The sequence below is a fragment of the Penaeus chinensis genome, chromosome 33 (genome assembly GCF_019202785.1).
Source record: "Penaeus chinensis breed Huanghai No. 1 chromosome 33, ASM1920278v2, whole genome shotgun sequence".
NCBI classification, from domain to species: domain Eukaryota; kingdom Metazoa; phylum Arthropoda; class Malacostraca; order Decapoda; family Penaeidae; genus Penaeus; species Penaeus chinensis.
The window spans coordinates 37,377,830-37,390,116 of NC_061851.1; the positions used below are offsets into that span (position 1 = coordinate 37,377,830).

General features: G+C 37.6%; 3 protein-coding genes across 3 annotated transcripts; all 3 read right to left on the minus strand.

Annotated features, from left to right (window-relative positions):
- Window positions 1-1,359: 1,359 nt before the first annotated feature.
- LOC125043258 lies at window positions 1,360-2,644 on the minus strand. Its single transcript, XM_047639268.1, has 2 exons — window positions 2,593-2,644; window positions 1,360-2,294 (listed from the first exon to the last, which is right to left on the minus strand). The coding sequence occupies exons 1-2, from the start codon at window positions 2,602-2,604 to the stop codon at window positions 1,596-1,598; spliced, it is 711 nt and encodes a 236-aa protein (XP_047495224.1). The 5' UTR covers window positions 2,605-2,644; the 3' UTR covers window positions 1,360-1,595.
- A 4,829-nt stretch (window positions 2,645-7,473) lies between these two features.
- LOC125043266 lies at window positions 7,474-8,785 on the minus strand. The gene is made up of 2 exons (XM_047639275.1): window positions 8,734-8,785; window positions 7,474-8,427 (listed from the first exon to the last, which is right to left on the minus strand). The coding sequence occupies exons 1-2, from the start codon at window positions 8,743-8,745 to the stop codon at window positions 7,711-7,713; spliced, it is 729 nt and encodes a 242-aa protein (XP_047495231.1). The 5' UTR covers window positions 8,746-8,785; the 3' UTR covers window positions 7,474-7,710.
- Window positions 8,786-10,322: 1,537 nt separating this feature from the next.
- Window positions 10,323-11,605, minus strand: LOC125043224. Its single transcript, XM_047639227.1, has 2 exons — window positions 11,550-11,605; window positions 10,323-11,257 (listed from the first exon to the last, which is right to left on the minus strand). Exons 1-2 carry the CDS (start codon window positions 11,559-11,561, stop codon window positions 10,559-10,561), a joined length of 711 nt encoding a protein of 236 aa, XP_047495183.1. The 5' UTR covers window positions 11,562-11,605; the 3' UTR covers window positions 10,323-10,558.
- Between the last annotated feature and the right edge of the window lie 682 nt (window positions 11,606-12,287).

The window sequence follows — 12,287 nt, forward strand, 5'->3', positions numbered from 1 at the left end:
ACATAATGCGGCCTGAGATTAGTCCACCTTATACCTAAATTAAGGAGGCTGAAAGTGAAAACCATTTAAAATAAATCACTTATATTATCACTAAATCACTTCAGTTTCATTTGTTACATTTGATTAACACAATTTTCACACTTAAAAAAAAAAAAAAAAAAAAAAAAAAATATAGAGGTATACATACAATGTTTATCGGTGTGGAGTTCGGGGCCAAGTGGCTGACCATATAACGGCGACCACCGACCATGGCTTTCTTCGGGTTCGAAGCAAGGGGAATGGGTCGTCCGGATAAACCAAATGATTCGCTGACGCACACAAGCACGCACGCACTCTCACACTTCGCACACAAGACAAAAATAAGGGAAACCATTACCAAACCCTGTACAATATATAATATATATATGCTTTATCAGTAGATATCGTACTATTTTCCTCTTTCAGACTTAAGTATTTCAAATAGGATGTGAAAGGCCTATATGATATCCGGAATGTGTGATGAGGAACCTGTTACTTGAAACACGAGTTTTAAAGATTTTGAAAAAAGGGAAAACTAGTATATTTAGTTGTTTATTGGTCAGTCTTATTTTAACAATTGAAGCTCAGACACAGCACACATACATCCAAACAGGTCTCAAGTATCATTCAGGAAGAATGGATAGGTAAATCACGTAATGATCTGTCTATATCCATGTCAATGTCTATAGCTATGTATATACATGTATGTATATATATGTATATATATACATATGTATACATATATATGCAGTACACACTAACACCCTAGTTTGAGAAACTCATATACTCATAGTTTGTTTACACCTTAGGGTCGTGCACACAAGGGAGGGTTCAATACATAAATTTGAATCAAAAGGCAATGACAATGTTATGTATTTAATGCGTATAGGTCGAAGTCATGTTATTCTATATGTATTGTGTACATATTGATAACTGTTGATGAATGTTATTATTTCCAACAGAATTATGCAACTGATAGAAAAAACAACAACAACAACAACAACAAAACAACAACGTAGGAATGAGACCTGAAGATTAAATCCAAGACGATACCTAAACTAGTTTCTCATTTTTCAATAAATTTCGTTTGTGAATTGTGGGTTTTTCTACCATTCAGAATTATGCTTATAATTTGGTAGCAATATGCGGATAACAATGAAAATAAAGGGTAAAAATGCCACAAATTATCAGTAAGAAATGACTATGGGATATTTATTTTTATTATTAACGTTTTCATGTAGTAATTATCGTGAGATTATTTCAGTTCGTAAGAATTCCATATAGATTGTAAGTCAAGAGTAATTGCCAGAGAACATTTTTAGGGAATAAGATACAGACATGTGATTTTAATGATTTTATTTCGAAAAAGGATGTTTTTGTTCTTGAGTATTTGTAATTTTCAACCCTTTTTTTATTTAGCATTTTCGGGAACTGTTATCTGAACTTTATTTTCTTTCATTTCACTCAGATTGGTAAACACATCGTGTATGTTTGATTCAGACACGAATCCAACAGATGAGTTTCCATCAGAGTGTCGTTTTTTGTGAGGAAGATTATGGACGACAGGAAAGTTGGAGTTACTCCTCGTCAAGCTTGATGACGGGGGCGCCGACGAGGCCAGGGTAGTGAGCGTATGGAAGAGCATGGGCGTAGGGAAGGGCGTGGGTGTAAGGAAGGGCGTGGGTGTAAGGAAGGGCGTGGGTGTAAGGAAGGGCGTGGGAGTAGGGTAGGACGGCGTGGGAGAGAGCAGTGTAAGTGACGGGTTTGACGTTGACCACGGGCTGCACGTACTTGACGGCGGGCACGGAGATCTCATGCTCCTTGGTGGTGAGCTCGATCTTGGTGGTGTCGGCGGGAGTGTTGGCGTCGATCGGCTCGAACTGCTTGGTCTCCACAGTGTGCTTGGTGACGGTGGGCACGGCGTGAAGGTATGGGAGGGGGATCTCGACGTCGCGGCGACGACGACGTGCCTCTTCTACAGCTGGCTCCTGTTCTGGCTTTTGGTAAATGTAGGGGAACTCTGTGGCCTTGAGAGTATCATCGGCGTTGAGGATGTAGGGGTAGGCTCCATAGGGGTAGGCAGCGTGGTGGAAGGCATAGGGGGAAGCCACGAAGGGATGTCCGAAGGGGTGGGCGTAAGGGGAGACCAAAGGAACGGTCTTGAGGTCAGTCTTGACCTCAGGGGTAGTGATCAGCTTCGCTTGAGGCAGCACCCAGGGCGCCGCGTACGGCAGCACCAGCTGTGCTGAGCAACAGGATACAGCGACCAGAATCACCTATTGGAAACAAAAACATTGTGGATACAAGCGCTACGCTCAAATAATGTCTTAAGAAAAATAAGAATAGTTTACTATATATACACACCGTTCAGTTCTCACATCGACTGGCACATGATTTTCTTTTATACTACATATATGCAAGAATTATCTCCCTTATATTCAGAAAGTAAACAATATAAATTTGGAAAATGAACTGTGGAAATGCTTGCTTTTTTTTTTTTTTTTTTTTCACCGAATTGAAAGCAGTTTAACACTTGTTTCAAATCCTTTGTGATTGGAATATTCCTATTCTTACCAGAGCCTTCATCTTTCGAGCGAATGTGTCCTTCTCCTGAACACTGCGATGCCTCTGCTATATATACGTCGTGGACGATGACGTCACAAAGCCACGCCCAAGTACATCCTCCAGGGCATTTCTTTTCGTCTTACGATGTAAGTAATAAACTGAATGTACATTTGTTATTAGTCATGTTCTAATGACTTTCATAAGCCTCTGTAAGAACTCACGAGCAGCGATTGGTTTGAAAGTTGATATGTTCTCTCCTGAGTAAACGTGATATTGAAGTTTAGTTAACAGATAACTACATATATTAGTAAAATCATCTTAAAAGTGAAAAATGGATTTTCGTCAAATAAAATGGGCGTTTTTCGGACATTCTGGGCCAGCCCCATGAAAGAGAGCAAGAAGAAGAAATCGATTTCAAACTTCCGATAAAAGCGTCGGAGTCAAATACATTTATTTCAGTTGATTGTTATTTAAAACAATAATTCTAGCTATTATCTTTGCTATCGCTCATCTATTCAGACATTATATTTGTAAAGAGATATAGTGAGAAAGCAATTCAAGGAACTGGAGGGGGGGGGGGGGGTAAATTACCTGTGAAAGGAGTTTAAAGATTTTGAAAGAAAGGGAAAATTAGTATATCTAGTTGTTTATTGGCCGGGCTTTTTGGGGGAATTTAAGTGGGGACACAGGAAATAATTTTTTTCAAAAAGGTTTTTTCAAGTATTTTTTTTCAAAAAATTTTTTTGGTTTTTTCAGGGGAATGTTTTTCTGTTTTTATTTTCCTTTAAATTTCATTAGTTTTAAACACATGTTAATTTATTGGCAGAACCAAACAAAACCCTGGGTTTGGGGGGAAAAATTTTATCAAAGGTTTGGGGTTTTAAAACCTTAGGGGGGGCCCCACACAAGGGAGGGGGTTAAGGCACTTAAATTTGGAACAAAAGGGGGGCAAAAGGGAAATAGGGGGGTTAAAGGGACCCCGGGGAAATATTTGGGGGGTTATTTAATCCCGTTTTAGGGGGGAAGTCCTCCTTTTATTTTCTTTTTATTTTTTATTAAAAACCTTTCTACATTTCTTTTGCTAGGGCTAATTTATACAGACGATTTTCAAAAGGGGCCCTTTTTTGGTTTGGAAAGAAATTTTCCGGAACTGGGGGGGGGGGGGGCCCCAAATTACCTGTAAAAGGGGGGGGGTTTTAAAGGGGGGGGAAAAAAAGTAATTTTGTTGTTTATTGGTCAGTCCTTATTTTAGGCAATTGAACCCTCGAAAACGGGGAAAAACAAAAATCCCCTTTTAAAAAAAACAGGTTCAAAAGTAAAAATTGGGAAAAAATGGAAAAATTTTTTAAATTTTTAAAAAAAAAATTTGTTTCTGTCTAATTTTTTTTTTAATTCTATACAAAAAATTTTTTATAAAAAGAAAATTAAAAATAAAAAAACAATTTTTTTTTTTTTACAAAAATTAAACATTATAAATTGAAAAGTAAATACCACACCCCCCCCTTTATTTTTGGGGAACCCCCCTTAAACTCATATTTTTTTAATTTATTTTTCGTGAACAAAGGGGAAAAGGAGGGTTTCCCCGGGCATTTTTTTTTAAATTTGAATAAAAGGAATGAATTTTTGTTTTTGAAATTTTAATGTTTTTAAAAGGTCAAAAAGTCAAATTAATTCTTTAAAAAATTGTTTTCTTTTGAAAAACTGTTAGGGAATTTTTATTTAACAAAAAATTATAATTAATAGAAAAAAAAAAAAAAAAATGATTTTCGTCAAAAAAAAAGGGGGTTTTTTTGGGAAATTTTCTGGGAAACCCCCCATGAAAGAGAGAAAGGAAGAAATCGATTTCAAATTTTCGATAAAAGCTGGTTAAATAAAATTTTTTAAATTTATTTTTATTGAAAAAAATTAATTCTAGTTTTTATCTTTGCTATCGCTCATTTATTCAGACGTTATATTTCTAAAGACAGATAGTGAGAAAGTTTTTTGGGGGGGGGGGGGGGGGGGGCCCAAATTTCCCCTGTAAAAGGAGTTTTAAAATTTTGAAAGGGGAAAGGGGGAAAAATTATATATCTAGTTGTTTATTGGTCAGTCTTATTTTAGCAATTGAAGCTCAGACACAGCACACATACATACAACCAGGTCTCAAGTATCATTCAGGAAGAATGGATAGGTAAATCACGTAGTGATCTGTCTATTTCTATGTCAATGTCTATAGCTGTATATATACACATGTATGTATATATACATGTATATATACACATGTATACATATATATGCATCACACACATACACACTAGTTTGAGAAACTCATATACTCATAATCTGTTTACATCTTAGGGTCGTCCACACAAGGGAGGAGGGTTCAACACATAAATTTGAATCAAAAGTCAATAGTAAATAGTGGTTACAAGCAGCCGATATTATGTATTTAATGCGTATAGGTCGAAGTCATATTATTCTATATGTATTGTGTAAATATTGATAACTGTTGATGAATGTTATTTCCAACAGAATTATGCAAATGATAAAAAACACACACAAAAAAAAAAAAAAAAAAAAAAAAAAAAAAAAACGTAGAAACGAGACCTGAAGATTAAATCCGGGAGGATACCTAAACTTGTTTCTAATTTTTCAATAAAGTTCGTTCGTAAATTGTGGGGTTTTCTCCCATTCAGAATTATGCGTATAGTTTTGTAGCAATATGCGGATAACAATGAAAATAATGGGTAATAATGCCACAAATTATTTAGTAAGAAACAGATAATTACATATATCAGTAAAACCAACATGAAAGTGAAAAAAATGGACTTTCGTCAAATAAAATGGGCGTTTTTCGGACATTCTGGGCAAGCCCCATGAAAGAGAGCAAGAAGAAAAAATCGATTTCAAACTTTCGATAAAAGCGTCGAAGTCAAATACATTTATTTGAAGTTATTATTTAAAACAATCATTCTAGCTATTATTATCTTTACTATCACTCATTTATTCAGACGTTCTATTTCTAAAGAGAGATAGGGAGAAAGCAATTCAAGGAACTGGAGGGGGGGGGGGGGTCAAATTACCTGTGAAAGGATTGATATGAAAATCTATAATCGTTTTGGATATGAGAGTTTGCAGACGGGCACACGTCACGAGTTTATATATATATGTTCGAGGTTTCTTCTCATTTGAATTATAGTATCTCACTTAAATTCTCTCCTGATATCATGAGCTAACCTCTTGTTCTTTTTATTTATATCCTCTGGGGAATAGATTGGTTCAAGGGAAATATAGACAATTAAATACTTTCTTCAATATATATATTTTCATATATATTCACACAGGTCTTATTTACACATCAAAATCAAAGAAAATCTTGTAAACACTATCCCAGCCTGGGTCAAGTGGTCCGGGGTCATACGGCCCAGGATTCTGCGGACCGGGATATTACAGCCAGATACTCATAAGTATGCAGCCACGATATCCTGCCACGTTATACAGCCACCGTATGCTATGCAGCCAGAGTACACAGGCACGGCTTGCAGACACGTAATGCGGCCTGAGATTAGTCCACCTTATACCTAAATTAAGTAGGCTGAAAGTGAAAACCATTTAAAATAAATCACTTATATTATCACTAAATCACTTCAGTTTCATTTGTTACATTTTATTAACACAATTTTCACAAAAAAAAAAAAAAAAAAAAATATATATATATAGAGATATACATACAATGTTTATCGGTGTGGAGTTCGGAGCCAAGTGGCTGACCATATAACGGCGACCACCGACCATGGCTTTCTTCGGGTTCGAAGCAAGGGGAATGGGTCGTCCGGGTAAACCAAATGATTCGCTGACGCACACAAGCACGCACGCACTCTCACACTTCGCACACAAGACAAAAATAAGGGAAACCATCACCAAACCCTGCACAATATATATATATATATATATATATGCTTAATCAGTAGATATCGTACTATTTTCCTCTTTCAGACTTAAGTATTTCAGATAGGATGTGAAAGCCTTATATGATATCTGGAATGTGTGATGAGGAACCTGTTACTTCAAACACGAGTTTTAAAGATTTTGAAAAAAGTATATCTAGTTGTTTATTGGTCAGTCTTATTTTAGCTTTTGAAGCTCAGACACAGCACACATACATCCAAACAGGTCTCAAGTATTAATCAGGAAGAATGGATAGGTAAATCACGTAATGATCTGTCTATATCCATGTCAATGTCTATAGCTATGTATATACATGTATGTATGTATACATGTATGTATATATACATGTATATATACACATGTATACATATATATGCAGTACACACACACACCCTAGTTTGAGAAACTCATATACTCATAGTTTGTTTACACCTTAGGGTCGTGCATACAAGGGAGGGTTCAATACATAAATTTGAATCAAAAGGCAATGACAATGTTATGTATTTAATGCGTATAGGTCGAAGTCATGTTATTATATATGTATTGTGTACATTTTGATAACTGTGTATGAATATTATTTCCAACAGAATTATGCAATTAATAAAAAACAACAACAACAACAACAAAAAAACATCGTATGAATGAGATCTGAAGATTAAATCCAAGAGGATACCTAAACTAGTTTCTCATTTTTCAATAAATTTCGTTTGTAAATTGTTGGTTTTTCTACCATTCAAAATTATGCTTATAGTTTTGTAGCAATATGCGGATAACAATGAAAGTAAAGGGTAAAAATGCCACAAATTATCAGTAAGAAATGACTATGGGGTATCTTTTATCATTAACGTTTTCATGTAGTATTTATCGTGAGATTATTTCAGTTCGTAAGAATTCCATATAGATTTTAAGTCAAGAGTATTGGCCAGAGAACATTTTTAGGGAATAAGATAGAGACATTTCATGTGATTTTAATGATTTTATTTCGAAAAAGGATGTTTTTGTTCTCGAGTATTTGTAATTTTCAACACTTTTTTTATTTAGCATTTTCGGGAACTGTTATCTGAACTTTATTTTCTTTCATTTCACTCAGATAGGTAACCACATCGTGTATGTTTGATTCGGACACGAATCCAACAGATGAATTTCCATCGGAGTGTCGTTTTTTTGTGAGGAAGATTAAGGACGACAGGAAAGTTGGAGTTACTCCTCGTTAAGCTTGATGACGGGGGCGCCGACGAGGCCAGGGTAGTGAGCGTATGGAAGAGCATGGGCGTAGGGAAGGGCGTGGGTGTAAGGAAGGGCGTGGGTGTAAGGAAGGGCGTGGGTGTAAGGAAGGGCGTGGGTGTAAGGAAGGGCGTGGGAGTAGGGAAGGACGGCGTGGGAGAGAGCAGTGTAGGTGACGGGCTTGACGTTGACGACGGGCTGCACGTACTTGACGGCGGGCACGGAGATCTCGTGCTCCTTGGTGGTGAGCTCGATCTTGGTGGTGTCGGCAGGGGTGTTGGCGTCGATCGGCTCGAACTGCTTGGTCTCCACAGTGTGCTTGGTGACGGTGGGCACGGCGTGAAGGTATGGGAGGGGGATCTCGACGTCGCGGCGACGACGACGTGCCTCTTCTACAGCTGGCTCCTGTTCTGGCTTTTGGTAAATGTAGGGGAACTCTGTGGCCTTGAGAGTATCATCGGCGTTGAGGATGTAGGGGTAGGCTCCATAGGGGTAGGCAGCGTGGTGGAAGGCATAGGGGGAAGCCACGAAGGGATGTCCGAAGGGGTGGGCATAAGGGGAGACCAAAGGAACGGTCTTGAGGTCAGTCTTGACCTCAGGGGTAGTGATCAGCTTCGCTTGAGGCAGCACCCAGGGCGCCGCGTACGGCAGCACCAGCTGTGCTGAGCAACAGGATACAGCGACCAGAATCACCTATTGGAAACAAAAACATTGTGGATACAAGCGCTACGCTCAAATAATGTCTTACGAAAATAAGAATAGTTTACTATATATACACACACCGTTCAGTTCTCACATCGACTGGCACATGATTTTCTTTTATACTACATATATGCAAGACTTATCTCCCTTATATTCAGAAGTAAACAATATAAATTTGGAAAATGAACTGTGGAAATGCTTTCTTTTTCTTTTTTTTTTTTTTTTTTTTTCCACCGAATTGAAAGCAGTTTAACACTTGTTTCAAATCCTTTGTGATTGGAATATTCCTATTCTTACCAGAGCCTTCATCTTTCGAGCGAATGTGTCCTTCTCCTGAACACTGCGATGCCTCTGCTATATATACGTTGTGGACGATGACGTCACAAAGCCACGCCCAAGTACATCCTCCAGGGCATTTCTTTTCGTCTTACGATGTAAGTAATAAACTGAATGTACATTTGTTATTAGTCATGTTCTAATGACTTTCATAAGCCTCTGTAAGAACTCACGAGCAGCGATTGGTTTGAAAGTTGATATGTTCTCTCCTGAGTAAACGTGATATTGAAGTTTAGTTAACAGATAACTACATATATTAGTAAAATCAGCTTATAAATGAAAAAAAAAAAATGGATTTTCGTCAAATAAAATGGGCGTTTTTCGGACATTCTGGGCAAGCCCCATGAAAGAGAGCAAGAAGAAAAAATCGATTTCAAACTTTCGATAAAAGCGTCGAATTCAAATACATTTATTTTAAGTTATTATTTAAAACAATCATTCTAGCTATTATTATCTTTACTATCACTCATTTATTCAGACGTTAAGCAATTCAAGGAATTAGAGGGGGGGAGGGGGTCAAATTACCTGTGAAAGGATTGATATGAAAATCTATAATCGTTTTGGATATGAAAGTTTGCAGACGGGCACACGTCACGAGTTTATATATATTGTCCGAGGTTTCTTCTCATTTGAATTATAGTATCTCAGTTAAATTCTCTCCTGATATCATGAGCTAACCTCTTGTTCTTTTTATTTATATCCCCTGGGGAATTGATTGGTTCAAGGGAAATATAGACAATTAAATACTTTCTTCAATATCAGTAGATATCGTACTATTTTCCTCTTTCAGACTTAAGTATTTCACATAGGATGTAAAAGCCTTATATGATATCCGGAATGTGTGATGAGGAACCTGTTACTTCAAACACGAGTTTTAAAGATTTTGAAAAAAGTATATCTAGTTGTTTATTGGTCAGTCTTATTTTAGCAATTGAAGCTCAGACACAGCACACATACATCCAAACAGGTCTCAAGTATCAGTCAGGAAGAATGGATAGGTAAATCACGTAATGATCTGTCTATATCCATGTCAATGTCTATAGCTATGTATATACATGTATGTATATATACATGTATATATACATATGTATACATATATATGCAGTATACACACTAGTTTGAGAAACTCATATACTCATAGTTTGTTTGCACCTTAGGGTCGTGCACACAAGGGAGGGTTCAATACATAAATTTGAAACAAAAGTCAATGACAATGTTATGTATTAAATGCGTATAGGTCGAAGTCATGTTATTCTATATGTATTGTGTTAATTGATAACTGTGGATGAATATCATTTCCAACAGAATTATGCAAATGATAAAAAAACAAAAAAACAAAAAAACATAGGAATGAGACCTGAAGATTAAATCAAGACGATACCTAAACTAGTTTCTCCTTTTTCAATAAATTTCTTTTGTAAACTGTGGGTTTTTCTACCATTCAGAATTATGCTTATAATTGTGTTGCAATATGCGAATTCCATATAGATTTTAAGTCAAGAGTATTTGCCAGAGAACATTTTTAGGGAATAAGATAAAAATATTTCATGTGATTTTAATGGTTTTATTTCGAAAAAGAATGTTTTTCTTGAGCATTTGTAATTTTCAACAGATTTTTTTTATTTAGTATTTTCGGGAACTGTTATCTGAACTTTATTTTCTTTCATTTCACTCAGATTGGTAAACACATCGTGTATATTTGATTCGGACACGAATCCAACAGATGAATTTCCATCAGAGTGTCGTTTTTTTGTGAGGAAGATTAAGGACGACAGGAAAGTTGGAGTTACTCCTCGTCAAGCTTGATGACGGGGGCGCCGACGAGGCCAGGGTAGTGAGCGTATGGAAGAGCGTGGGCGTAGGGAAGGGCGTGGGTGTAAGGAAGGGCGTGGGTGTAAGGAAGGGCGTGGGTGTAAGGAAGGGCGTTGGAGTAGGGAAGGACGGCGTGGGAGAGAGCAGTGTAGGTGACGGGCTTGACGTTGACCACGGGCTGCACGTACTTGACGGCGGGCACGGAGATCTCATGCTCCTTGGTGGTGAGCTCGATCTTGGTGGTGTCGGCGGGGGTGTTGGCGTCGACCGGCTCGAACTGCTTGGTCTCCACAGTGTGCTTGGTGACGGTGGGCACGGCGTGAAGGTATGGGAGGGGGATCTCGACGTCGCGGCGACGACGACGTGCCTCTTCTACAGCTGGCTCCTGTTCTGGCTTTTGGTAAATGTAGGGGAACTCTGTGGCCTTGAGAGTATTGTCGGCGTTGAAGATGTAGGGGTAGGCTCCATAGGGGTAGGCAGCGTGGTGGAAGGCATAGGGGGAAGCCACGAAGGGATGTCCGAAGGGGTGGGCGTAAGGGGAGACCAAAGGAACGGTCTTGAGGTCAGTCTTGACCTCAGGGGTAGTGATCAGCTTCGCTTGAGGCAGCACCCAGGGCGCCGCGTACGGCAGCACCAGCTGTGCTGAGCAACAGGATACAGCGACCAGAAGCACCTGGAAAATTATGTTACATATCGTTGTCACTGTTTGCACATATCTGTTGGCAATTTACCAAAGCTAAGAATACCACACTGCGTTTAAAATAAAGGGAAATGTGCCTATATTTTATTTTATAAATTATATATATATATCTTTATTCGAACTTTTTCTTCGAAAACACTTCTAATTTTCTGGAAAGCTAAATGATATGGATTCCTTCGAGATAAATATCACTAAACAAAAACAACATTCAGCAAAACCACACGTCTTCACAGTTACACGCCTATAGACCACTCAAAACACTTACCAGAGCCCTCATGATTGTAGCGAATGGGAATCGACTTCTTGTTTGGCTGAGGGACACGCTCGTCTTTTATAGCGTAGAGCCCTTGACGTCACAAGTAAGGGGCGTGACGTCACAAGTCCCGCCCTAAAACGGCCTTCCAACTCCTTTAACAACTACCTTGGACTTGCGCGAAGAGTCTTAGAGCAGAAGCAGATCCTATTAGTATGACTGTCTCCCTTTTAAGTGTTTTATTTATTCATTTATTTATTATTATTATTATTATTATTTTTTTATCCTGTTGTGTTTCTTGATGAAGATGGTGTTATAAGTTTTATTTTATATCGTTACATAGGAATTTCACTCCACTTAACCCATAGACTCAATAAATATATATAAATCTACTTATTATATAAGAAAATCTTGGCATTGAATCTGTCATTATTTCTCACATTCACACTTACATAGAATTTCAGTCATTGAATTCATAGGTTCTGTTTGTACAGATATATATCTACTTATTCCAAAAGAGAGATAAAAAAATCCTTCACGTTGAGTCTGTTGTTAAATTTCACATTATTTGTTAAAGGCTGTCACTGTTAGTCATAAAGTACGAATTAGGAAGTGTGATAAATATATATCTTTATCTTTTGGTTCAGGTTTTTCCCTCTAGTTCTCGTTTGCTCCTCTTGCTGTCTCTCACCCTCTGTTTATATATGTATATATATATACATATATACATATATACACACAATTGTGTGT